At 52.1% G+C, this 27,648-nt stretch overlaps 1 protein-coding gene across 1 annotated transcript; it reads left to right on the top strand.

The window, feature by feature from the left end:
- LOC104334017 (nicotinamide/nicotinic acid mononucleotide adenylyltransferase 2) lies at nt 1-27,648 on the top strand. The gene is made up of 11 exons (XM_075422683.1): nt 1-163; nt 16,913-17,001; nt 17,724-17,791; nt 18,520-18,598; nt 19,774-19,903; nt 20,552-20,632; nt 20,736-20,780; nt 22,100-22,176; nt 23,805-23,906; nt 24,153-24,220; nt 24,350-27,648. Exons 1-11 carry the CDS (start codon nt 79-81, stop codon nt 24,450-24,452), a joined length of 927 nt encoding a protein of 308 aa, XP_075278798.1. The 5' UTR covers nt 1-78; the 3' UTR covers nt 24,453-27,648.

The following is a 27,648-nucleotide window of genomic DNA, read 5'->3' as shown; positions in this document are numbered from 1 at the left end:
ACATCCCTCCCCTCCCCTCCCGCCGCAGCCGCACCGAGACACAAAAAGCGGCTGGGGCAGGGCCGTGCCGGCACCACCATGACAGAGACCACCAAGACCCACGTTATCCTGCTGGCCTGCGGCAGCTTCAACCCCATCACCAAGGGCCACATCCAGATGTTCGGTCAGTCCCGACGGCCCCCCCCCCCCGCACCGCGGGGTGATGGGGGGGGGTGATGGGGGGGGCAGCGCGGGGCTCCGCAGCGCGAGGCGGGGCCGCCCGGCCGGGCGCTGTCCGCGGCCGGTGGTGCTGAAAGCGCGGCGGGTCCCCTGGGCCTGTGTCCCCGGGGGCGGTGGCAAAAGGGCTGCCCCCCCCCCCATCCCATCCTATCCCATCCCATCCCATCCCTCCCCGCTCTGGCTGCGCTGCCCTGCGGATAGCGGGGGGTCCCCTCACCTCCGCACGGGCCTGCCCCCCCCCCCCCAAACCCCGGCCGGTCGCTGGGTCTGCGGGCGCTGCAGCACTGCTCCATCCTCCCTGGCCGCGGAGGGAGGGACCGGGCCAAGCAGCCCAAGCCCAGCGCGGCAGAAGTGAACAAAAATATGGGCAGTGAAGCGAAAGGTGAGAACACCCAACCTTTAGATCGGTAATCGGTCGGAGCGATCGGAAATGTTCGTGCGGGGTGGTTGATATGACCGAGCATCCACGAGACGATCCAAATGACGGGGATGCCAGAATCGCTGCTACAGCCTCTTCAGGCAAGACGAGAGGGAGGGAGGATGGAGGGATGGAGGAAGGGCAGTCTCTGTCAAAGGCAGCCTGACATGCCATAAATACTGACGGTTTGGGCGAAGCTCGAAACGCCTGGAGATTCCTATACAGACAGGGACTTACCTGGGGTGGGGAGGCGTCCTGTGGGGGTGAAGTGCCCACTGCAGACCACCAAAAAAGTGGGAGTAGAAAGATTGGCTTGTCTCATATCCCTTCTTGGAACCATCCTTGATGTCTGGTAGGGGATTTGAGGGTGGGGAGCAGATGCTGAAGGTCTTGTGCTACAGCTGGAGAAGCATCCCTGTGGTTTCTGAAAGCTGTACGTGAGTTTCCAAGCGCAAAAATAATTGAAATCATCTTGGGGTATCTCTGCGTCAGACCTTGTTTTCATAGATCATAATGAGTTGGGCAGCAGGCTAGAAAATGATGGTTTTCTAGATACAAATGGTCACATTGTTATTCCATTTCATAAGTGCCAACAAAATGTAGTCCCAGGCACCAATATGCCTTAAACTTCAAAAAAGTCCTCTTCCCTAAGCAATTGCAAACAACAAAGAACAAGAGGAACTATTTAAAAATAAAAACAATAATTAAATGAAATTACAGGGACTTGGTTGATAGAAGCAACTACTGATCAAATAGTTTTTTGTAATTCCCATTATTTAGTCCTAGATAATATTTTGATCAAGTAATACTAAAAATATCAACATGGCCCATATTCAGTGGACTAAAACCCAGTAAGAAGAGATAATTTAGAAAATAAGGATCAGTGAGAGATTGGTATGCAGTGGGTGTTTTTAGTAGACTCTCAATTAGATTTTTTTTTTATCAGTACTGTTCAGTATCTTTATCAATGACCTGGAAGAAAATATATAATCCCTGTCAGTAAAAAGTGCCAGTGACCCCAGAGTGGGCAGAATAGCAATTAATGGTGGTAACGAGTCAGCTGTGCTCCCTGACTCGGATTGTTTGATAAAAAGGGCTTGTTCAAATAGCGAAGTCAAATGCAAAGTCATATGTCCAGCAAGGAGGAACACACGTCAAATATAAACAACAGGCAAATGTCTTCCGCCAAACAGCGACTGTGTCAAGGACTGAGGAGCGATTGTCCGTAGCCCGCTGAATACGAACTCTGTGTGACGCGGTAAATAAAGCAGCAAATGCAATCCTTGTAAACATAAGCAGGGGAATATCAAGCAGAAGAAGAAAGGTTGTATTATTTTCATGTATAGCATTAGCAAAACCCTTCTTGGAGGAACAGTGGCAAGAATTACTTTAGCTCCAGAAACCAGGCTTTGTGGCAAGAGTCTAGAGAGGCTCAGTCCAGATCCATCCTTAAAGATGTTAAGGAGCAACTTGGTCCTGACCTTTTCAGTATCTACTCGGGGGAAGGATATGTGATGGAAGGGGGCTCCTTTACTCAGCAGAATAAGGCCTGGGGAGATGCCAGGAGCAGTGTTAGATACCACACAACTTCAAGCCACAGATATGGTGTGTAGATTTGAGTGAAGGTAACCAAGTAGTAGGAAAAAGCACTTGGGTACCTGATGGATTCTCAGTCACATGAAGGCTGTAAACCGAGACTTAGATGTCTTTCAGGAAGACATATTTTAGCTCAAATAGGATGGCTCTATGTGGATATATTCTGTGCCTGTGTCCTGTAGAGATCCTGGAATATAACTTGAGATACCTGGCAGGGACAAAGGAGCCTTCCACGAGGAAATGACACAGAATTAACTTCGAAATCGCTGTTCATTTTTGTTGGAGGAACTCTTCCCCCAAGTCTAAAAGAATAAGCATGTGAAGCCATGGAAATCTCAACCAAAGTCTGTGTTACTCGTTTAGCTCTGCGCTATACGAGTCCAACAAAAGCAGTACTCCATCCTGTAAACGTTGCATTTCAGACAGCTGAGTTTGTGCAAAAATATTGTCTTTGTCTTTCAGACAAACATTTGGGCTTTGTGAGCCCGATAGGAGGATCTTTTGCTTAACACAGAGAGATTCAATTTATCTATTTAACACATGGCACTAAGTAAGCCAAATGGAAGCATAAGATTTGCACTGGTATGCCTCTGCAGACACACCGTTGCATGCCCACCATAGTTTTTCTCAGTATGGATCTTACCATGTTTTACTCAGGCCAAAAGCCAACTTTTTCCCATCGGATTTTTGCCTGAACAGGAGATGGGTTCATTATTTGGAAGTCTCTTCTAGCAGGGGAAAGGTTCCCACTGGGTTATTTTTTCCACCAGCCATGTGAATTTAAGACTCGGTATCATCGCTACCCTTGGGTTTCCAGAAAGCTTAGATTCTCGTTACAACCCAGACCTGCAACTGCAGCCCGCCGTCGACTCTCACATCTGTGTGGAGCTGAACTTACAGCAACACGGCTCCCTCCATCCTCTACCAGTTATTAGGCTGGGTTACTGGGGCTCACCAAATGAGGCTGATTCTTGTCTGTGCATATAAAATCAATACCATACATATAAATTCATAATTAACGTAAGATATATAACATATAACAGAAAAGTAGGTGAGATGCGGTGCTGTGCAGCCATCCCTACCAAGGGGTTGAGACAAACACCCACATAGCTCTGAAAACACTCCGAGTTATTTGTGGTATCAGATGTGCTTTGAGATATACGTATGTTCTGAGTCACAAATTTGAGTTGTATTTTCAAACTTTATGGGGCTGCGAGGAACAGTTTAGGATGCCGATTTGGGGGGAAGGATGCAGCAGGAGAGAAGAGGACAGAGGTTGTTTCTAAAACATGACGTGAACGCCGATGGGCTTTAGCCTTAAAAGAAACTCCATTTCATTTATATCGTAAAGAGGTACAGAGAAGGAAAAGCAGATCCTGTGCAAAAAGTCTTAATAATTGGAGAAAAATAAGATTCAGAACAAAGTCCTGTGTCCCCCGCCGCTGTTCAGTGCCAGGGATCCCAGCTGCTTACCCCGGCCAACATGGCCAGCAGACACCCAGACTCCAATCAATTCACACGGGGTAGATGCTTAACCCTTCTCCCCCGCAGCCAGCCTGGGAGGGGAACCTCCAAGATGTCCCCACGCTGGCTTTGGCATCTCAGTGCCGATCCACCAGGGACACATGGAGCGGCACAGCACCGCCAGCCGTGGGATTTGCTGCCTGGAGGACATCTCCCTCCATCTTGGCCTCATCACAGTGTGCCTACACCTCCCTTCCCGGGCGATGCTACCCAAAGGTCCAAAACCAACGAACCAATGTCAAAAGCAAAATCTAATCCGCACAGCCCTGCTGGAGCACCGAAGCCCGTGCTGGTACTCTTCCAGCTGACGAGCTGGCGCTTGCTTTGACAGTTAAAATGTTTCCCCACCTTTGCCAGCTCAGGGAACCCCAACACAACTGTGTCTTCCTCCTGCACAAAAACCAAAAGGCAGCCTTGCAGTCCAAGATAGAAATCCTATTTTTTCAATCCAAAAACACACAGTTCACTTTGAAGGTAATGTTGGGTAAAATACTGGAATTAACAGCATCACCATGCAAGGCCAGAGGCTCCAAGTTTTGCACAGTTCTCCCTCCTGGTGTTTTAGGGTTAGAGAGGGAGCCAACAAACTGCCAGATCTGGAGGGAAGAGTTTCTTTGTACCTCTGCAGGTGAAAGGTCTTGCCTTGTCCCATGGACATGTATGAGAATTGGAGGGTAGTTCTGATGATTTCTGCAAAGCGAAACATGAGGGGGTTGGTGGGGAGAGATGGTATCTGGTCGATCAAGATGCAGTGTCTTGATATTGATTTTTTTTTTTCTATTTTCTTTTTCTTTATTTTTCTTAAATTGTAGAAGAAAAGGCCTCTCTGTAAATGCCTACATTCCCCAGTCTGGCACATTAGACATTTTTTCTTGCCTTTTTAAAGTTCTGAAATTCCTCACAACCCATCCTTTCATGTGCAAACCTCTGGCTTCAAGGGAATGGCCTTGCTCACCAAACGCAGTTTTATTTCTGCCCAGCTCTAAGAGCAGCCTGGCACAGCTTCATCTCCCAGGCTTGGGTGACCCTCCAAACCCAACTGCCACGCCTCCATCCCCCTTTCCACCTCTGCTCATAGGTCTTTGGTTAGCAGAGGTTTCCTGGGGCTCTCCCTGCCCTCGCAGAGGAAGGTTTCGAGCCACCCTTCCCCTCTCCCAGCCGCGCAGTTGCTCCAGCGATGGGAGGCTGGGGGCAGCGGGGATGCTCAGCGGCAGCGGTTTGGGTGACCCCCCCGCAAGGAAAGGCTCGGGATGTTGCTACTTCACTCCCTAAGAGGCACCTGACTTTTTTTACAAGTATTTTGTTTCTGGCAATATTAAGTGTTTGATAGCAAACAGGTGATTTTAATCACATCTATAGTGTCTCAGATATAGCCTGCTTGCAGGGCGTCTTGGTACCTCAGGTGGTTTAAACCTCTTTGGCCATCGAGTTTCCCACCGGCTTCATTTCAAACAGTGCCAGTACCTGGACTTGCGCAGAAAAAACTAGCTCACAGATAGGGTGAATCTCCAAATTCAGCAAATCTTCACTATTTTTCCCTTCCCTGCCCTTTTGGTCTAATTAGAATTAAATTTTCCGTATATCCTGCATGCATCTGTTATCGAACAGACTTTACATCCCAACCAACAGCTGGGTAAAAAATGCTTCTGATGGAAAACGATGAAAGAGGACTCTGCCGTCAGAAGTAAAACTCTCCGTTGCATGGCTTCTTAAGAAAATTTGAGCAATTAGAAATCCCAGTGGGCTGCTTGTTGATCATCCAATGCAGCCCTTCAGAGGAGCAGCACTGAGGTCTGCGGCATCACGTAAATAGATTTTTGAGATAAAGGGATGGAGTTTTCTTAGGGAAGAGGCAGGAAGGGAGGCTTTTGTTTGCAGTGTGCTGTTTCAATATCCTGAAATTCAAGAATCACTTTTTCTTATTTTTGTTGAGATGATGGAACTGCAGAGCAGTTTAATGAGAGCCTCACTCCCTGGGCTGGAGCTGGGAGAAGCGCGCGAGCAGAACAACAGCTCACCCCTTCCCCTTTTGCTTAAACGCGAACCTATCTGCAAATGACCAGAAGCAAAATTCCACCACCGACCAACCCCCCCAATCTAGCAAAAGCTCGTCAGGAGGTCGAGAGAGGCTTTGCCTCTTCCATCTGCAACATGAGTAAGAAGTCAGGGCCTCTGCAAGGCTGCCTCGCGTTTCCATTTCATCTTCGGGCTGAAATCTGAATGCGTAATTAGCGGGAGCGATCGATGGAGCTAGAAGTGGGTAATGGGACTCCGGGAGGACGTGACGGACAGGGAGGGCTTGGTTTGGCCCTGGCTTCACTCCACAGGGTGCAGGACTCAGGGAGCGCAGGCAGAGCAGCAGCAGGGAGGGTACGACTCGGGGCAGAGCTGGGGCAGACATTAATTATAACACCCAGGGTGATTTATTGGACAAGGGGAGTTGTAGCACCTGTGCTCAGCTCTCCGCACCTTTTTAAGTTAATGCTGGCCGGGCTCTGCAACACCGCAGAGGAGCTTCCGCTGACAACCCACCCAAATCACAGCAAACAGCCAACATCTTCCATAGGTGCGAGGGGTCCGGGAGGGCAAGATGTGCCCAGCCCGGCTGAGTGCTCCTGGCACAGAGCGGTGGCAGACAGCAAAACTGGTCAGCCCAGCCTTGTGCTGCAGCGGGAGAGTCACCGACACACCTCCTCTCCCAGCTCTTGCCCAAAGCATGCCAAGTCTGCGGTTTCTCGGGTGCCATGCTGTTGGACTGTAGCACCCATGGCTCTTCTGGGTGTCATTCTAGGTCTCAGTCATGTTCCCAGCACTGCACCCCCTACAGACTTTGTCACCAGCTTCCTGCATCTGAAGCATCTCTTCTCCTTTTTACGACCCACAAAGAGGAGGAGTTTTCCCAAGCACCAGATTAAACTCCATCAATAACTACTCAGGGATTCTTTTGAAATATTTATAAGCTCTTAAACATTTAGCAGGATTTATAATGGTCTGTGAGGCATTGCATTGTCTCTATGACGATGCCACCTCCCAAAGTGTGCCATGTACCTTCTCTTACCTCCGCCGACTATAAACAAACCCGGCAGTGAGAAATCCAGTCCTACAACCTCATTCAAGAAACAAACAGGAGCTCGGCTGCTACCCTGGTCCTGTTAGACTCTATCTGTGGGCCCAGGGCAAGAAGAATTATTTCAAAGAGAGCGGTCGGGACCATCGGGAGCACCCTCCTCTTGGCTTGCCGAACAGTTTATTTTTGCTCCAGATATTTAGACTCTCATCAAAGCCGAGATACACGGCACGCACCAGCTCCAGACCAGAGTCGCGCCACAAATTGATGACGTTTTGCTGTGGGCAGTGCGTTTACATCGCGTTACACCAGCTGGAGAACTGTTCGCCTCCAAAACCCCCCAGGAGAGACAGACTGCGGCCAAAATCTCTCCAACCGCTTGCTGCCCAGTCCAGCTGCAGCAATGTTCACTCCCCCAGTTTGTACTTAAAGAAATCCCAGTGCTCAAGGGGTGTTTTACACTGAGTGCTGGCAAATGCACATTTTTGGCACATTTCCCTCTAAGAAAATGAAGAAAATACCACGCTAGAAGAGGAAAACCCCCTCCCTTCCTGCTGCACCACGTTACACCGCGCAGAGCCCTTGCTGATGGCTAATGCACCAGTCAGGGAAAGTTATATGACTTCTCACTTTTCACTTCAATACCGTGCGCACAGAAGCTCATCTTACCTAGAGACACTTAATCCTTCTCTGAGGGCTTCTAAGCAAGGTGTTTTGGTGCTGACATGCGGCAGGGAGCTCCAAAAATGTCCTTCTTTACACGAAGTCATCTTCTTCATCCATTTTTATCTGCGAAGAGTTGCTTTTACCAGGTTAGATGCTTCCCCTCACCTCACCAGCCCCAAGACCTCTGAGGTGCCCAGGCAGCAGCTCTGGGTGGTCCACCTTCACAGGACTCAGCTGCCCATCCTTCAGGTGAGACCCAGAAAGGTGCTAAGCATCTTCCTCCTCTCCCTGTGATACCAGGATGGAGATCTCTGGGCCATAAATTATATGGCTTCTCCCTAGAAAGGGCAAGAGCAACAGCACTGTGCTAATTGCCTGCCCACCAGAAAAGTAAGTCCATCCCTACCTGGAGGAGCTGGTAGCAGCTTCAACTCAAGAAGCAGCTCCACGTAATTATCCTCACTTTGCTCACCTGATGGTCATTGCCAGCTCCCATTGGCTCCACCACAGCAGGGTGGGATGCCCCAGGCAGGGAAAGTACTTTGGCCTGGGTTGCTTTCCAGGATCTTCCTCTGATGCTTCTTCTCAAGCTCTGGGACCTGGAGGGTTTCTTCCGAGGTTCCTGTGTGCCTTCTCACATGCATCACCCCTTGGAAATACTCCATTTCTGAAAAAAAGGAAAAAGTAGGATGCCTTCAATTTACATTTCAGTTTCAATGGTATCAAATAGACTGTTCCTCTATGGCTTCATCTAAGAGACCCAAACCACCTGGGACCAACAAGGTCCTCTGCCCAGGCCTCATCTTGTTGGGTCTCCAGCAAATGCTCTGCCACTTCTGTCAGCTTACTGTGACTCAGTCTTTAACCTTTCTTTTCAGATGGTTTTAAACATCTAATTTCATTTTTCAGCCACAAAGCCACAAGTGGTCAACAGATGGTGATAGCATGAGTCTCATTAGTCATCACTCGGGCAGCTCTCAGAGCTGGACGCTGGTGGGGGGCCTGGGTGGGTTGGGAGGTGGGAGGCTCCGGTGCTGCAGAATCACTGCTCTGGGGCCTTTCACAGACCTTCACTTCCACCATGAGTTTCCAGGTATTTGGAGGCCAATGATTTTTTGTGCTTATGAAAAACCCTTAAAGCAAACGTGCAGCAATGACTGAAGCTGTTTAGCATGGAAGTCCTTTCCAAATTTGTTAGTTCTGCAATGCCAAGGTGCAGCTATGGACTAATGGGGTGGAGGGAAAAATGTGTAACAGAGAAATTAGCTCAGAGATGAAAATCATTAAGCATTAGGGGTCTTAGTGGGATTTTTCTACCAAACAAAAGTCTCCTGGGAATCTGACTGAGATCATCTAGGGGATACTGAGCTGGAGGCAGGACATGCTGTTTGGGTCAATGGGACACACTGGGATCTCCCCAGGCTTGCCTTGGGTAAGGTCAACACCACAATGAAGACCCACGCTCTGCCCCTCCTTCTGTTTCTTCCCAAAAGGGAAACTTGTCTTGAACAGCGGTCAGGGCTTGTTTTTCTAGTAGAAAAGTTGTCTTGCTCATCCAGGAACACCAGGGAATGGAGGTGCTGATGGTTTCCCCAGCTCTAACCAAGGTGCAGCTGTAGGCAGTGGGTGGGTGAAGACGCTGACTGGGACAGAGAAAGTGGCCCTGGGGCGGAGAGGAGAGGAGAGCTGGGCTCTAAGTACATCTCTGATGAACACATCCCTGATTTGGCATTCAGAGTTTGGATTGTTGGGTTTTGTTTTGTTGGTTTTTTTGTTTTTTTTTTTAAATATATATTTCTATACACACACAGCACTCAATTAGACTGAGAATAACTGCTGGCTCCTTGCCCGAGCTGGGCTTGGGGTAGGAAGCAACATTTCGGTCCTGTAAGTGCTGCTAGCTCGAGAATAAAACAAAGTGTGCTAGCGTATCTGGGTCACTCTCCCCTGCAGGAGAAGGTATTTTAGACAGCGGGAAAGCGCCTGCCTTGCCCTCGGTGCCTCGCGGCCACATCCCGCTTCCCACCCGAGGACATCGGAGGCCAAATTGCTCGAAAGAAGAACGAGACACCCGGGAAATGGTTTTGCCTTCTCCATCACTGACGGCCGTGCACCATCCTCTGCCCCGGCTCTCGGCAAAGAGCGATTAAGACTGTGCAAAACTTTCTTGCCTCCCCGCTACCTCCTGTGCGTTTTTGGAAGGCTGGCGCAGAGCGTGGGCGGGCTGCGGCTTCAATCCCCCATGGGGAGGAGGGCATAAATCAGACTCGGGCAGTGGTATTGCTCTGTAGAAAAAAAAAGCATCAAAGGAAAAAGGAAGTCTTGGGGGTGCGGATGAACCGGGTAGAAAGGCAAAGCAAATACTATTTGAAATTACACCTTGAAAAGTTGAACACGAGGAATATTTGATTTCATTAACATCAATTTAGGTGATGGAGAAGTGCTGGAGGAGCTGAAACGTTGTGATTAAATACAGTCAGTGAGACCCACCAAAAAGAAACATCTATTAAATAAGCACTGATTTCCTGTGGGTGAAGCAGGGTGCTATTTTTTGATGCAGTTTGGACAAAATCATCACTTATCATTTTTGTAGGCCTGGAACGAATCCTCTGATTGGTCTTTCCCCGTTGTCATCTTGCAGGGAAGGGGTAGAGCCAAAACTATTTGAAATGTATTTGCAAGGGAGGCAAGCAAAGCTGGGCTGGGGCAGCAGGGAGGTATCACCGGTGCTTGGGAAGGGTTCAGGTGTCACCCCTGTCCCTTCCCTCCCCAACATAGCAAGGCTAAGGTCAGCCACCAGCCACCGCGGCGGGGCTCTGCCAGGAGGCACAGAGCCGCGGAGCTGCGGCTGCACAAGCTCGCTGCCGGTGGGCTAATGTACGTCTTGGCAGGGTCCATCACGGGTAGTTTATTTTTGTCAACAATGTTTAAAAGCCATGTAGGGCTGTCTGGAGCATTAAGGACAATTTACACCGGAAAATAAATGAGCTTTTCTTTGCCAACCCAACATCCTTGCGTTGGTGTTGCAGGCTATGACGTGCTCATAGAAAATGAAAACACTGGAGAGTGTTTTCTGGGGTCCAGCTCAGTCTCTGGACATCGCAGGTATTCAACAGGCCAGAAATAGGCTGGGAAAGGACTGGAAAGCCATGACAGAAGGTTGAGCTCAACAACGAACGGGCCAGAAACCCAGCAACTGGCAGAGAAGCAGAACTGAGGCGCCCAAGACCGATGGCTTTTAAGACCAAAATCTACTCTCTCTCCCAGGCAGAAAACTTTGCACAAGCAGGGAGGGAAGGTTGGGAGCTGCGCAGACAGCTGGCCGTAAGGAATACAGACAGAGGAACGCAAAGCTACTGTGGTATCTTTGACATTAGCTATGTCTGCCGGGAAAGCATGAACCTGGTCCTCACAAGCAGCATATTTTGCATGAAAGGCACAACAAATTTTGTAAGGCAAGGTCTTTTATAAGAACATGGACCTGGGGGTTTGGAGGAAACACCACAACATCAGATCAGCCACAGCAGTTCAAAGTGACGCCCAACCAAACCCCACGTCCCTTTTCCAGAAACCCAGAAGAACAACCAGTGCCGTTCTTGGGTGTGGAGCTCCTCAGCTTAGCCTCACACCATGCACAGCCCTGCTTGCTTCAGGTTGGAAGACCAAAGGCAGAAGGAGACCCAAGGACAGGAGACTCACCCTCTTTGCCTTTTCTGTGCCAGCCATGACCTCCATCCCATCTCCCTGCCCTTGCTGCCCAACTCCTAGTTGCTCCACGTGAGGAGCAACACCACTGATCACCCATCCTTTCAGGATGCTGAGACCCACACCGCCTCCTCCACTTGTCGGGAGCACACGCCATGGCAGGAGGCACTGCGACCTCAGCCCGGGTTGGGGAATGAACCACCAACGTCCACGGGGACTCTTACAAGAGCCAAAGCAGTTTTGTCTTGCCTCGTACAGAGGACGAGACTCAACGCTTGATGAGCTAACGCGTTTGGACAGGGTTGGCTACGGCTGCCTGTTGCCCTCTCCATTTAGCCGCTGAAGAGTACGTCAGTCTAAGAAGATTCATTCTATATGTATATATAAAAAAGGAGCTTTTAATGCAACATCACCATCGCAGTGTGGACACATCTAGATGCTGCAGACTTGCCACAATCTTGTGCCACCCTGAAGCCATGGTGACACCTGCCCCTAACCCTCTGCCACCGTCCTGGCAGTGGAGGTGGCTGCTCCCACCGCGGTGCTGGCCCCGCTAGCGGCACAGCTCCTCTCCAGATGGGATTTGAGATGTCATTTAAGAAAACGCTATCTTTTCAAAGGCTTTTGCTTTGACGTGGATGGCTGTGGAGGTCTGGCTGAGCTGACGGTTCCAGGAACAAGCGAGCCAGCAGAGCCGTGAGCGAGTGGGCAGAGCCGCCTGATGGACACAGCCCTGCAAGCTAACGGACGTGCTCTGCCCCAAAAGCGGGTGAGAACGGACCAGTCTGGGACGTGACAAGATGCTCTGCAGATCGTAGGCAAGGCGGGACCAAAAGGCAGGTCTTCCTGTTCCTGGCTCAGCCCTGCATTCGCTACGATGTACTGCTGCTTTGTAGCCTATGTGTCTGCCCAAATATTTCCCTTGCAGAGATTTAACAGTGAATAAATATTTTTTTTTTCCATGTGTAATTAAATTGTTTGGTATTTCTGAGTTGGAAAACAAGCTCTTGAAAATGTGGATCCCAAATTTCATATATAAATTCTGCAGAGCAGCATCGTTTTTACAGGTTTCTCTAAATAATACTGTGCAGGGCAAAAACCAAATAATTTTGGTGGCAACACAGAAAGCAGCAACACAGAATGACAGAATGGTCAGGGTTGGAAGGGACCTCTGTGGGTCACCCAGTCCAACCCCCTGCCGAAGCAGGGTCACCCAGAGCTGGCTGCACAGGACCTTGTCCAGGCGGGTCTGGAATATCTCCAGAGAAGGAGACTCCACAACCTCCCAGCAGCACGCCCCTCCGTGAGCGCCGCGAGGCCAGTGGCATGTCGGCATCCCGTAGGATCTGTCCCGCTGAAGCTGTTTGCCCTGCTGTAGGAACAGGCAAACACTTTTTCCACCTGCAGTCACCAGAATTACACGGGTTTGCTTGGGTTTCCAACCTTTTGCGTGCGTTTGTAGGAGACAAGCAGATTTTCTGCAGGAAAAGGTGGTTTATGAAGGCGGGTGGCAGTGGTGGAAGCTCGGCATGAGCTCCTGCGAGCCGGAGCTGAGATGATGTACCACCAGCATGGATCACATCCCCTGAAGACACGAGCTTTGTGCCGGGCTGTTTAAATACAGACCCTAAGAAATAGCACAATGGGGGAAATTGCTGGCTTTTACCACAAAAAACTCAAGGCAAATGATCAATACCACCAGGCACCCCTGAGATCCTGAAACGTTATGTGCGAAGAGTTCAGCTCGTCTTAAAAATAAACTTTATGAAGGTGCCATACACGAAGGGGAAGGTGTGGAGATGAACGGGTTGGTGATTTTAATCTTCTCATGGCAAGGAAAATCAAACTGGGGTGAAGCAGGCAATAATGAGAGGAGGAGTTCATTTAAAACTTGATGGCATCTTTTTTGTTAGGGAATGTCCTTTTTATTTTAATTTGCATTTCAAATTGCATTACGATATAAAGGCAGGTGCTGGCCCATCGATCTCGGTTCCTTGGCACACCCAGAGCCGGGGCTCTCTGGCAAGGCAATGTGCTTCCACGAGGCTCAGCTTTGGCTTTTCCAACAATCACACCTGGATTTTGTCCCTGCGTGGTGGGAACAAACTCTGAGCGCTTCAGTTGTCTTCTTGCATGCAAGGCAGTCAGGATAGCTGTCCTGTGAACCTCCTCTGCTTCTAGGCTCATTCAAATCCACTTCTTTGCTGCTTTTAATCCCTCTTCCAACATCGTGACTTCTTTTTTTGTTGTTATGAAAGCATCTTGATGCTGTTTTCTGCAATGTATACCCTATGCGGTTGGGTTTTTTTTCATTTTAGAAGAGGTCCGAGGACATGGTTTGTGTGGAGGACGCCAGAAAGAGCAGATTCAGGAAAAAAAATGGCTCTTTTTTTTCTCTCTCTCCTGACTGATTAACCTTGAAGGCAGTGATGGAAAAGCCAGTGTCATCAATAAAAGCGAGCACAGAGCATTGGAGAGAGAGAAGTGCTGCTGGTCCCCCCTGATTCCTCTTTTTAAAACGCAGAGTGGAGAAGAAAGAATTCTTTTTTTCACATTTGCCTTTCTGCACAAATGGATACAGAGGGCTGTTGTGGTGAGCTGCAAAGGGAATCCCACCACCTATGGACTTTTGTGCTTCATGATGCTGGTTCAACCTCAAATACCCTTGCCCATGCCAAAAAGACCCAAGAATATTGTATTTTTCTCTGTGTGCTCCCCCACAGGGTGCTTCGCTGGGTACGGCCACAGTCACACACTGGGCTGGGTTTGGTCCCCTCACCACCCCGGTGAAACCCACTGGTGGATGGAGATCCTCCCACACAGCTCCCAGCAGATAAATCACCAGGAAAGATGAAAAAATACAGTTCAAACCAAGCTGCCAGTGTTAACCCCTGCGAGGCCAGGATTCTGAGGGCAGGGAGGAAAACTTTCGGTACATCTAATTCAGGCAATGGAATTTTACTCCTTGCACAGGTCAAAAGATTTAAGCCCATTTTTCTCTTTCTGGGCCCGGCACGCCCAGGGCAGAAGAGCTGGGAAGGAAGCCAGGGAAAGGCTTTTGGGTGAGTCCTAGGAAAAGGTTTTACTGCGCCTGGCAAATCTCCCACAGGCTGCCACGGGGGCCTGGGGCTGCTCAGCACACCCAAGGGGAAAAAAAAAAATCATCCATGGCAATTATAGTTCCTTAATTGACTTTTTAACTGACCCAATAGCTGAACATATTTCCCAGTGTAAATTTCAAAATTTGGAGGAAAATAATTATTTTGCCAAAGCAGTTCTTCAGCGAGGTCCCTGTCCCCCTACCCTGCTCAGCCCCGCTTGCCTCCCTCAGCGTATGAGTGCCCCTCATCCATCCCACGCTGTTGTGAGGGAGCGCTAAAATAGTTTTAGAGCTGAATTTTACCCCGAAGCGGGGCGCAAGTGAGGGCACGGGAGCTGAAGGGATGCACCACCAGGACAGCATCCTTTCCTAAACCGCACAACCCCATCCTCACCAGACAGGAAGGTCATTTGACTGGGAAACGTGTAGGAAAAGCACAGCCGTTGATATACGCACAGAAAAAACCCCGTTCCCCATGTCCAGACGTGCCAAGCCACGCTCTCACCTGCCCGTGGCGCAGATCCGTGGCCCGGGGCTCAGCCGTCGCTCCCACGCGTTCGAACTCAATCGGTGTTAGCCTCATGCCGCCGGCGGGTGTGAACGGTCCTGCGGTGAATTTTCAACAAGCAGCAGGACCACGAGGATTTTCTGTTGCCATTTAAAAGCTCAGGAACCCCCAGTCACTTGCAGCAGCTCCAGAAGATGCAGCAGGATCCCCTGTCCGTTCACATTCCTCTTTACACCCACCACAACTGTGCTTGCATCTGGCAAACACTGACTGTTCTCCTTCCCTTCTTTTTTCCTGTTTCTCTTTGGGAAAGTGTCTTTTGGAGGGGAAACAGGAACTCGGCTGCTTTAGCACTGATGGGTTGGTAGAATGGGTCACCTGCCCCAACAGCAATGTGGCATCACCATTGAGCGGCCAAGGATGGGGTGCGGTGCCCAGGTGGGCTGTGATGCTCCTCCTAGTGAACCCGTCAGCATTTCCAAAGCAGTAGCATGTGAGGTGTGGGTCCTGCGGTGGGGTGGCAGGGCACCATCCGTGCTAAGCATCCGTGCGTGCAGCCCTGTGCATGATGACAGTTCTTATTTAGGCTGTCAACCAACAGCACATCTTAGATTCACAGACTTACAGAATGATTTGGGTTGGGAGTGACCTTATAGATCATCTTGTTCTACCCCCCTGCCATGGGCAGGGACCCCTTCCACCAGCCCAGGGTTCTCCCAGCCCCATCCAACCTGGCATTGAACCCTGCCAGGGACGGGGCAGCCACAGCTTCTCTGGGCAACCCATTCCAGTGCTTCACCACCCTCACTGTAAAAAATTTCATCCTTATATCCAGTCTAAAGCTCCCCTCCCTTAGTTTAAAACCATTACCCCTTGTCCTGTCACAACAGGCCCTGCTCAAATGTTTGTCCCCATCTTTCTCATAATCTCCCTTTAAGCACTGGCAGCTGCTGTAAGGTCTCCCCGCAGCCTTCTCCTCTCCAGGCTGAGCAGCCCCAGCTCTCCCAGCCTGTCCTCCCAGCAGAGGGGTTCCAGCCCTCGCATCATTGCTGATCCAACAGCTCCAGCTCTGTCCTGTGCTGAGGGCTCCCGAGCTGGAAGCAGGACTCCCGGGGGGGGTCTCAGCAGAGCAGGGCAGCTGGCAGAATCCCCTCCCTTGCCCTGTGCCCACACTGCTGGGGATGCAGCCCAGGTGATGGCTGACCTTCTGGGCTGCCAGCTCATGTCCAGTTTGTCACCCACCAGTGTCCCCTTCTTGGCAGGGCTGCTCTCAATCCATCCATCCATCCCCCAGTCGGCGTTGATATCCTCCTGCAGGGAGTTATGGCCAGCTGCCAACGCATGAGCTGGCAAAAAGTTTTCTGCTCATAAAAGCACAGGGTTGTCCCCACAGCCCAGTAGTGGTGGAGACAGTGGGATTTGTTATTATCCTGGTTTTTTTAATCTCACCCACATCTAAGGGGTCCTTGTCTGAAGTGATGCTCGAGGTTAGGAGAGCCATCAGTCACCTTCCAGCTGCTAAGAAAGCTTTTGGCTGGTAGTCAGCAGCAAACTGTAGCAGGCAAGGAAGAGAGAAGTCGTGGGGAGCGAAAGGGTGGATGTAGTCTGTGGGCAGAGACAAATAGAAAGGAAAGGATTTGTCTGCAGGCAGTGAACGAACCAGCTTCATGCATCACCTGGTGAGTTCAGTCTGGCTCCTCCAGGACTCCCAAAAGAGCCCGTCTCTGCTGACCATCTCTTGTTGGTGCCACAGGCTCTCGGCTGCCCCTTGGGTGCCCTGGCAAGGTGACTGAAGTTGATTTGGGGTTTGAGCGTGGTTTAGCTTTTGCAGAAGACCTGCCTTCCTCCACCAAATCCTCCTTCCCACAAGATTTGGGGCTCTCCAAGAAGGTTCATGCTCAGCATCACCAAGGATGGCACTGAATGGGATGGGCAGTAAAAATAAAGCCAGTCCTTCACTTGGTCACCTTCCCCACCCGGCACTGCATGAGCTGGGATGAATCGGTCCACGGGCGCTGGGCAAAGCTGGTGGGTGGCAGCGGGGCATTGTGGGGCTTAGTGGGTCCAGCTGAGTCCCCCTGCACCCTTTTCCTTGTCGTCCTTCTTCAGAGCGAGCCCGGGATTACCTGCACAAGACCGGACGCTTCATCGTCATCGGTGGCATTGTCTCACCTGTGCACGACTCCTACGGGAAGACGGTGGGTTGTCCTCATTTTCCCTCTCTGCCTCCTATGTGCAATGGTATCTCTGAAGCCAGGGGTGAGCACTGGGCAGCGCTGCCTGCACCCGTGGTCCTTTCATGGACCTGCTCTACCTGGGGCAGCTCCTGACCGAAGGGAAAGTCTCTGAGAGGAGGGAGAGGATGAAACCACTCACTCTTATATAAAAACTGCGGCAAGACCCTACAACCAGCTAAAGTACTAGACAGCAAAGAGAAACGTTCTCACTCAAAATGGTGGTGGTCATCTTGTTGGGTTGGTTTTACTTTTGCTTAAATGATTTCAAAGCCAATTTTCTTGTGGGGATGGTGGTGATGCAAACAGGAACATTTAAAAGCACTTTCTGGGACAGGGGGAAATCCAAATTAGGAGAGGAGAGAGTTTCTTCCTCTCCTGAAAGCTGGAGAAATTTCTTCAAAAAACTACCAACCCCGAGTCTGGGCCCACTGCAGCTCAGGGCTGAGAGTGGTGGTGCTGAGCAAATCTCACCAACCGGTGTGTAGCCAAGGCTGAAGCAAGGCAGGAACTCCTGTCCTCCAGCAAACAGAAGCTGAATTAATTTTGTGGGCAGGAATGAGTCCTTCTGGACTGTCTCATCTGAGTGAGCCCAATGCTCTGCCCTGGGAAGGTTTACAAGCCCAGGCTGGTCAGGGCACGATGCTCGCCTCCCGTAACTGTTCCTCCATCACCCTCTCTTGCAGGGCTTGGTCTCAAGCCGACACCGCCTGACCATGTGCCAACTGGCCGTCCAGTCCTCCGACTGGATCAGGTGAGTGGCTGAGCCTGCACACGCCGCAGCACCAGCAGCCCCGGGCAGCCCCTGTCCCTTCCCCGGCACTGTGGTGGCAAAGTCCTGCATGCAAGGTGGAGATGCCACCAGCTGCTAGAGCTCCAGGATGGACTTTCTCCTGTCCCAGCCAAAGCCTGGTCAAACACTGGAGGCCTTCCCCTCCTAGCCCAGCAGAGAACCGACGAGAAGCATTACACCATCCTTCAAGGGAGCCCTTTGTCTTCAGGGGGTCTTGAAAGCCCACTGCTGAATCTGTGGTGTTTGGGTGAGGCTCAGAGTCACCCAGCCCACCCCAGCCTTGTGCTGTGGCACCTTCCCTTTCCACACCTGCGGCACCAGCCCTCGGACTCACCTCTTCCCAGCATTGCCACATGGCATCTGGTGGCTGAGATGGGACCAGAAACATCTCTGGGCTGCCCTCAGGAAGCAAGATTGTAACATGTGCAGTTACATCCAAGCCAAATGAAAGCTGGTTAGTTGGGTACCGAGAGCAGAAAGGTGTCCAGGCACACATTCAGGTCCCCAGAGCTACTGGGGACAGCTGGATGGAAGGGTTGGAGAAAAGTCATGGCCCATGGCAGAGCTGGGGGAGCAACGGTGGCTGCTCATGGCACTCCTGGCCGGCACAGTGGGGAGGAGGTCGCATGGGCAGGAGGTCCAGGCAGTGGCCATTGGCCAACACTGCTTCTTTGCTGTGCTCTCCACAGGGTGGACCCCTGGGAGTGCTACCAGGACACCTGGCAGACCACCTGCAGCGTGCTGGAGCACCACCGTGACCTGATGAAGGTGAGGCAGCCCCCATGCTGTTGGTCCACCCGGGGTGAGGGGAGAGTGCAGGAAAGGGGTTGCTTTTGCACCAGCACGTGGCCATCAACAACCAAAACATGGCTGGGACAGACAGAGAGAAGACTTGCGGGAGCGTGCCCAAAATCCTGACCTGGAAGATGTGTGAGATACCTTGCCACAGCTGCTTTGAGCTCCTTGTCCTGATGGTGAAGGCAAATTGATCCCTCCAGCCGGATGCACCAACCGACCCAGTCCCATGCACGCTGGGAGGGGAGCAGGGGTGAAGGCAAGAGTGGGTGTAAGCCAAATCATTAACATCGACTGCTTTCTCCACCCTGGGGGGAAGGAGAAGTAGGTGGGCATCCCCACCCACCAGCTGAGCCAAAACTACTGTATGAACCTGAGTGACTCAGAGGGAAAATTCAGCATTGGGGGGGTCCCTGGGGAGCGCAAAACTCAGGAGGAAAAGTCCCTCCAAAGACCAGCCAGGCCCGAGAGCCGAGGAGGAAGATGACCACCCTCGGGTGACCACAGGGTCGGGGAGAGCAAGGCTGCTGCCAGCACTTGGATGTAGCGAGCAAACCAAGGGCGGGAAATGGATAAAACAGCATCACACAAACTCATGGGCGGCCCAGACAGGAGGTGCAGAAGTGGCGTTAACCCTCCCGGTGGGATGTCCAGCGCATCCTGGGACCACTGTGTGGAAGCCAGGAAGCCCCTGGAGATGCCTTCCTTCTCCTGCAGGGACTGGTGGAGGAGAACAGGGCACATCTGCTCCTGGGGTAACGTGTGAGCTGCTGGCTTTGCACCACTGACTCATCAGCTGTTGTGTTTTTATTTGTTCGTCAGAATTTACGAGCACCTCCAGGAGATGGGGGCAATGCCTGCCTGCAGGCAGCATGGCTGCAGCCTTGCCAGCCTCATGGGTCCATCCAAAAAGTTAATCTCATTGTCCCCAGCCTTAACCACAAGTCATTATCCACAAGGTCCCGCTTGGCCCAGGCCGATCTGGTGAGGCTGGATGGGACTGGGGATCTTAACGTGAGCTTGGACCTACCTGTCACTAAAGATGACCTTCAGGCTGGGGTGCGGAGTCTCGATCTGGAGGTCATAAAGATTTTGGGAGTTAGCTGGGGTGGAGGCACTGTTCCAGCTACACCTTTCCCTCATTGCAGAGAGTGACTGGATGCATCCTCTCCAACGTCAACACGCCCTCCATCACCCCTGTGATCGGCCAGCCCCAGAACGAGTCCTCACAGACCATCTACCAGAACAACAACAACGTCTCCAACAAGCCCACCGCGGGTAGGTGGTAGCAGGGTAGGAAAGAGGGGAATGACCACCCACCTCTCACCTCCCAACCAGGGCTGCCAAGCATTAAGAATGGTGCTTCATCATCTCATTTTTGGGTCAGGTTGCTCATCAGGCTCCATGCACCAAGCCCAGGGTCAGGTGGGGACGCGATGGAGTAGTTATTTAGCATCCAGCACAGCAAAGGGAGCCAAAACCAGCTTAAAACAGCTGTGAGACCTCACTGGACTTCAGCTGGATGACGTCCAGGTGGTGAGATCCGCTAAGAGAAAGGCTACCTGATACCTACAGGGTGCATGCAGGGGATGAACTGGCAGGAGTGGTGACATGGCTGAATTCCCCCTGAGCCGGTGCGATGTGGGACACGGAGGTATTAGCTGGGCAGTAGAGGGGGCTTACTTAAATCCCATAAAAACTAACATCTTGTAATTTTTTTTTAGTGATTTTACCTGTCCAGCTGGTCCCTGCAAGGCACAGCGTAGCTCTCTCAGGAGATAAGACAGCAAAAGGAGGTGGTGGGGAGAAGCTGAGAGCAGTTTCCACACCCAGGCACAGGAGTATCTCGCAGGACCAGGCTGGCCGAAGTGCTTGGGTGGGTTGGTCACACAGCCTCTCTCGTTAATTTTCCTTCTTCACCTTTAGCAAAGATCCTGGGGAAGGTGGGAGAAAGCCTGAGCCGGATTTGCTGCGTTCGCCCGCCCATGGAGCGCTTCACCTTTGTGGGTACGTAGAGGAAAGGTCCAGCATCACCTCTGCTTTAGCTCCAGCCCCCAGCCCCCTCTTCCAGGCCAGGCACCAGCACCTCTCTTTTGCTTCCCTTCCCCAGATGAAAATGCCAACTTGGGGACGGTGATGAGATACGAGGAGATCGGTGAGTACGCAGCCCCCCTCCACGTTTCTCCGGCTCCTCTGGGCCAGTGCTACACTGCTCTGGAGCAGCTGCATGATGGATCCCATGGCAAGCAAAGGATGCTGGATCATCTAACCCCGGTGCCAGCTTTCGGGGCTCAGGGGTGAAACAGGAGCTGGCCCAAGCCTGTTCCCGCAGGCAGACAAGCAGCCTGAAATAAGGGAGTGAGCAGCAGGGACCCGGCTCCCAGCGCTGGCTCAGGTCTGCCATGGCATCATGCCTTGAAAGTCACCCCAAGAGCCATCAAATCTATCCTCCCATGGTGGTGCCACCCACATCCCCTTGTTGCCTGCAGCCTTGCAGAGCGCTGCACACAGCAGCAGGAATTTCAGCTGCCCGACCAGCCATGGTGACCCTTTCTCTAAAGGCCTTTAGGGGTTTTAGACCCACCGGGGTGCCACGTGCTTAGCACCACCAGACATCACCCGGGGCTCTGCATGGGGAGCTTGCTGGTGTTTTTGAGACCCATTTCATGGGCTAGCTCTCACGCAGCCTGGCACGACACCCATCCTAGCACCAGCACCAAGCAAAGCCCAAAGGCTTTGGCCGCCTGGAAATGCCAGCCAGGGAGGCACCTTCCCATGCAGCCGCTTCTTCCCACCCCTCCGAGTGGGTTTATGGCTTTTCTCTGGTGGTTGTGCAAATAAATTAATCTTTAAGGCCCCATCAGAGCAGAAAGCTCCTTTCTGCAGCACAACTTTCTTGCAAGCAGCAAAGCCAACCCGCAAAGCAAGCTGTCAGCAAGCACCAGTTGCAGGCTGGGGAGAGAAAGGGAGGACATGGAAGTCCTCCAGGATGAGCAAGGAAAACCACTGGTGCTTCACCATCAGCTTTGCTAAAGCAAACATGGCCATGCCTAGGGCTCTGAGAAGTCCCTTGGGCTCTCCCTGTTGCCTCGCGGCTGGAGCCCGCACAGCAGTTCATGAAGCGATCGTGGGTGCCCATAGCATGGAGAAATGACCCCCTTCCCTGTGGGTACCCCACCTCCAGGCCTGAAGCAAAGCTGCAGGTGACCAGCACGTAGCAACGCTGACAACAAGCCAGCAGCATGGGAGAGGAGCTGGAATAAATTGGGGTGGGGGCTATTTGGTGTTTGGCACCAGTAGGGATGTGAGAAGGACTACGGGATCTTTAGCGGGACTACTTTTGGCCGGAGAGGTCTATGCAGAAGAGCATCCCCCCAGGCAGTGCAACGGGACAGCAGGGGCTGGGGGGGACACATACTGCCTGCTCAGCCCCGTTTGCTCCCATCTCTGATCTTCTCTGCTTGTTTTCTTCAGAGCTTCGCATCTTACTGCTCTGCGGCAGTGACCTGCTGGAGTCCTTCTGCATCCCCGGTCTCTGGAACGAGGCAGATGTGAGTCATTGCCGTCCGTGCTCCTCTTCCTCCTCCTCTCCTTCCCACACCCAGTGCTCCTGGGAGCCGCTCGTGTCCCTTGGGATGGCAGGAGCTGTGCCCACTGTCCCCTCTGCCTCCTCCATCCCAGCCCTGACCCTCATCTCCCCTACACACGGGCAGCCTGAGGGACAGGACCATCTGCTCCTGAGACACCAACCCTACCCAGCCTCCCCTTCCGCAGACCCGAGCCCTGCTCCCACTCACTGTTCATGCAGAGGACATCACCTGGGGTGCAGGGTAAGCCTGTCCCGAGGTATTTTCGAAGGAAGTGCTCTCACTCTTTGTCCCTTGGAAGGAGCCATCATCAAGTAGATGCCAGTCCCAGCAGAGTGAGGTGGGGAGGTAGGAAATAAGATATTTACAAAAGTTGGCCGGACATTAGAAATTAAACACATTTACAGCCAGATTAACAGCTTTCACTTAATAAAAGGCTTTTTCTGCAATGTGAGGTACTCAAGTACCCATCTTTATGAAGACCGAGACGTAAAACCATCCTGGCTCCTCAGCCAGGTGATGCCTAACACCAGCTCACAGCTGGAACGAGCCCATCTCAGCACCTTCACTGCCACAGCTCAAATGGACGAAATCCACTGCCCACCCCTCTGTGTTCCCTTCACCTGATTAGTGAAGGACTGATGCAGGACACCCAGCGCCCTGGACACTGCGGTCCCTGCCTGAAGAAGCCGTATTTTCGTGGGAGGACATCAGCCCTCGAGAGGGGCTGGGTTACCGACCCGCATGCAGCTCCCGGTGCTGGCTGTGGGAGCTCACCTGGCCCTTCACTGAAATCGGGCAGTCAGCACAAACCCTCCCCTCTTTGAGCCGCTCAACCATTTCCAAAATCAGTTACCACACCTTCAATCCTAAGTTTTTTTAAAACAATTAGCTGGAGGCATCTTCCCTGAAAGGCTGTAAAATCTGAGATGAGGCAAGCCTTGAGGCCCAGCACAAAGGATGTAAAAATTGGATGTCAAAGCGCAGGCAGAGGAGGCATCCAGCACCAGCACCACCTCAAGGGCTCCTGCTGCCTGATGTCAAAGCGCAGGCAGAGGAGGCATCCAGCACCAGCACCACCTCAAGGGCTCCTGCTGCCTGAATCTGCTGACCCAGAGCTCTTTTGGTTTATCTCACCCAAGATGGCTGTGAGCAGTGGGAGCCATCTTCACGTGTTGACAAACTTGGCCACCAGCCTTGGCGCAAACAACCTTGGAAGAGCAACCCCACAAGACCTCTGTCATGACCAACACATCCATCCTGCTCGCAAAGCATTCCAGCAAGGCAGAGGTCACGTCCTCCTCGGACAATCCCTTCTGCTACCACCCTCCTTCTACCATGACAAGTCCTCCCTAAAGCCTCATCTCAACATCTAGTACTAGGATTTAACCCTGTATTTCATCCACTGCAGGCCACTTACCACACCTTGATAATTCCAAGTTTCTGCCAAAGGCTGTTGAGATAGCCTCAGGTCACTTTCTATCTCCATCCAGACCATGGCCCAGCTTTCATGGTGCAGGGGGGGCCAGCTGACCATGGCAGATTTTGCGTGGTGTGGTTATAATGCTCTCCCTGCTTTGGGTTGCTCCTAGATGGAGGTGATAGTCGGGGAGTTTGGGATCGTGGTGGTGCCCCGGGATGGAGCAGACCCCGACCGGATCATGAACCACTCCTCCATACTCCGCAAGTACAAAGTAAGTGGATGCATGCGTGGCTGGGGAAGGCTGCGAGAGGACCTGCAGCCTCTCTTCACCCAGGGCAGCACTTCTGCCACAAGGGCACAAAATGTCTCCAGGCCAGATGCTCTCACTGCTAGGTGGGACGAGCAATGAGGCCACCATGCAGCAGCCCCCTGAGGCCAGGGAGGTGGGGGGGGCTGGTGGGGCAGACACCCACTTTCACACCATCCCTTTGCTCCTCTCTTCCTCTCTCCCCTTCAGAACAACATCCTGGTGGTGAAGGACGACTCCAACCACCCCATGTCGGTCGTCAGCTCCACCAAAAGCAGGTGGGTGATGCAGGGGAGCTCCAGCTATGGAGTGGGGAGAGGGGTACCCCCCAGCCAGCCCCTCCGTTTGCAGGGGTACCTGACCCACCCAAGTGGGCTCTGACCCCTTTCTCTGCCCCCGCACCACAGACTGGCCCTGCAGCATGGGGACGGACACGTCGTGGATTACCTCTGCCAGCCCGTCATCGACTACATCCTGAAGAGCCAGCTCTACATCAACGCCTCCGGCTAAGCGCCAGAGGCCTTGCAGCGAGACAGCCCTCGTGTCCCGCCTGCCTACAGCTCTCCATCACTCTTTTCTCTGTCTCTCAGTCCGTGTCTCCATCTCTCTCCCTACTCCATGGCATCCTGCCCGTGTCTGACTCTCACTCCCAGCGCCAACCATCGTGCAGCAATGCCCAGGGAACCACAGCACGGCCCCAGGGGAACGGTTTGGTCTCTTTTTTTGGGGGAAATGCCCTCCCCCTCGTACGTGGGGAGGGAGGAGGGACTGGTAGGAGAGCGATGCGCTCGGTGCACTCGAGGGGAGGTGGCTCCAGCATGCCCCCTCCCAGCATGTCACTGGGAAATGGTCACCCCGGTCCATCCTCCCAGCATGCTCAGAGCAGGGGCTTCCTCTTCTGCATCATCTGACAGTACTTAAGCTCAATAAATCTAGGTGGACTTTTTTTTCTTAAATAGTTTTAGCGCGAGCCCTTTGGACCTCTCAACACAATGACCAAACAAATCCTGGTTGGCAGCGAGCAGTTGTAACCCAGCTGGCTCAGTGCCCCACAGCAGGTGAACCTCCTCAGGCCAGCAGAAGAACAACAAAGCTAACAAAATCCTCCTCCTGGCCCTGAAAAATCATGGAGAGGGCATTTCTGAAGGGGAGCAGAGGCCTTGGCAAGCATGGCTGCCAAAGCAGTACTAGGAGGGATGTCATGTCTTGCATTTTCTTGGCTACAAGTGAACCGAAGCCACCCCCTAGGCAAGTGGAGTTGGGGTGATGCTCTGCTCCGACCCAGTGTCAGAGAGGGCAGCCCACAGCACCTAGAAAGGGACCTCATGTTTATGAAGCCAAGAAACGAGGGAGGAAGAAGCAGGTGGTGACCCAAAGCCTCTGGTGAGAATTTGCCCCAAACCTGGCTGAGCTTCATGGGGGCTGGGTCCATCCCCATCCTCTAGCCTCCAGATCTCCATTTCTGTCTACAAACTTCCCCCCCTTCTCCCTCTGCTCCTACCTTCTTCCTCTCCTTGAAGAGTTTCTTAAATACGTGATACTTTCCCCCTCCAACACTGGCTGTGGCTACTTCGCACGTTCCTTGGGACACACCAGGCTCCTGCTCTCCTGCCTGTGACATGCCCCCAGATGCCAGGGATGGAGCCTAGTGGAGATGCTCATGGTGAAAGCAGGGCAGGTAACATGGAACAAAGTAAATTATTTAAGTCCTGCGTAGAGGAGGGTTGCTGAAGAGGGCAGTTGTCTTGCTGAGCATCCCTAGGGCACAAGGACCCTGCACAGTCCCTGGGAAAGGTCACAGCCACAAGGAGGAAGGTACAGTCCTGCTTTACTCCTCACCTTTTCCTCTCCCTTTGCTCCATCTAACCTTGTATCTCTTTAGGTATAGCCCTGCTGCCTATAGCTGCTGGACATCTGCCCACTCCCCACGAGTCTGGGCTAACTAGGCTCAGGCTAGCCCACACCACTACCCTCTCCCAAAGCACGACCATTGCCCATGCTGGCTTTGTGGCTTTCCTAGGACAGTGCTGTGACTGGCTGCTGGTCCCCAGCAAGGGACAGTGCTGTGCTGAGACACCTGAAGGTTGAGAGTCCTCCAGGGTGTTTCAGGAAAAATCTGAAATTACCTTTTATTTTTTTTCTTTCCTTAAACATCTACGAAGGGTCACAAGCTGCTCTCATGGAAGTTCCAAAGATGAGACATCGTGCTAAATTTGGTGACCTGCTGGATGCTGCTGGCATCTCTGTAACAGCAAGGCACTCTGCGCAAAACAAGGTAGCCTACAGCCACAAGCTCCTTGCAGTGGGCAGGGTTTTATGAGCAGTAGCTAACGACTTTTCAAGGAGGGCTCAGCCCTTCCCAGAAGGGCAAGCGAGAGAGACAGAAGTGATGTTACTTGCCCAAAGGCCGGAAGAGGTCTTTCCTTGCCAGGGATTTCCCTCCTCATGAAGAGGCTTGTTCAGGAACTGTCGTAAATTTGGCAGCCGAATCCCTCAGCACCAGCTCTGGTATCTCCAGGCTATCGTGTATGTATCCCATGGGATGAGGAGATATGGAGATGCCAAAGCAGAGAGGGTGGTGAGAGTGTGCAGGACTCGGAGCACAGAGACTCTTCTTCTCCAGGGAGGTCTTCAGCCAGTTCAAGCTGCTCACCAACACCCTCCCAAGCTCCCTTAGCTAACACACTGGGCAGGTACACGTGGTGGGGCATCTCATCCATGAGACACCCAACGTACGTATGCCATCAGCTAGACTCCTCTCCACCCACAGTTCTCGCGTGTTCAGTTTTTCAGTCTCTCCTCCCTCTCCACCCCAACACAGAAGTTATTTCAGACAGCAGCCTTCTCTCCTTGCCAGATGTCACCCATGTTTCTTAGCTCCAAGCTGGAGGAGAAAAACCAATGGTAGCATCCAGCCTCAAAAACACACACACACACAGAGGCATTTTAACCTCATGGGGGGGGGGGGGGGGAGATGCCTCTTTGAAGGGGGAGGAAGGACAGTGGGTTTCAGCTGAGGAAAAGACACAGGGAAATAAAACAAAGGAGGTGGAGAAAGAAGGCAGGCGGCGTGTCCGAGAGCCATCTCAGATCCTCTCTCCCTCCCTGCCTCAGGTACGTGAGATGGGACACAGGTGAAGCCAGCTGGCTTCCCATCCCATTGTGCTTAGGACGGCATGCCTTAGAGACGTAGCGTTGTGGTGCGGATGATGAGTATATTCTGTCTTACTGGTCTTACCGGCGCCTTCGCGTATCCGCTTGGTAAAACTCACACCATGGGGGGGTGGGACAGGGGGTTTGTAACAGGTCTTTCAGCTCTGGGACAGGTCTAGAAAATGTCTTTGGGTGGTACAGAATAAAAAATAATCATCCCTGAAGATCCATGCGACTGCTGGGGAGGTGAGGACGGGGGTTTCCAGGGTGCAGGGGAGGGGCGGGAAGAAGCTTGTGGGTTTTGGTCTTTCAACCTCCACTTTTAAACAGTGCAATTTGCTGAAAGGGAAGTGAACTTCAAATGCCTTTTGGGCAGAAAAAAAAAAAATAGGGGGGGAGGGAAAGGGGTTGAAGTCATCATGCCACCAATTTCACCTTCGTCAAAAGTTTTGGAGCCTAATATCTTTTTTTTTCTTCTGTTGCTATATGGAAAAAAACCAGTCATTGAAAAAAAAAAAAAACTTTATCAGCAAAATGTTTAAATTATGTAATA

Source organism: Opisthocomus hoazin, chromosome 6 (genome assembly GCF_030867145.1).
Source record: "Opisthocomus hoazin isolate bOpiHoa1 chromosome 6, bOpiHoa1.hap1, whole genome shotgun sequence".
NCBI lineage: Eukaryota > Metazoa > Chordata > Aves > Opisthocomiformes > Opisthocomidae > Opisthocomus > Opisthocomus hoazin.
This window is presented reverse-complemented; position numbering and strand designations above follow the sequence as displayed.

Bases quoted from the DNA above. Each gene is read 5' to 3' on its own strand.
- LOC104334017 (XM_075422683.1), top strand. From the start codon at position 79: ATGACAGAGACCACCAAGACCCACGTTATCCTGCTGGCCTGCGGCAGC. The intron at 20,633-20,735 runs GTACGTAGAGGA...TCCCTTCCCCAG, and splicing joins GGAGCGCTTCACCTTTGTGG to ATGAAAATGCCAACTTGGGG. The intron at 20,781-22,099 runs GTGAGTACGCAG...TGTTTTCTTCAG, and splicing joins GATGAGATACGAGGAGATCG to AGCTTCGCATCTTACTGCTC.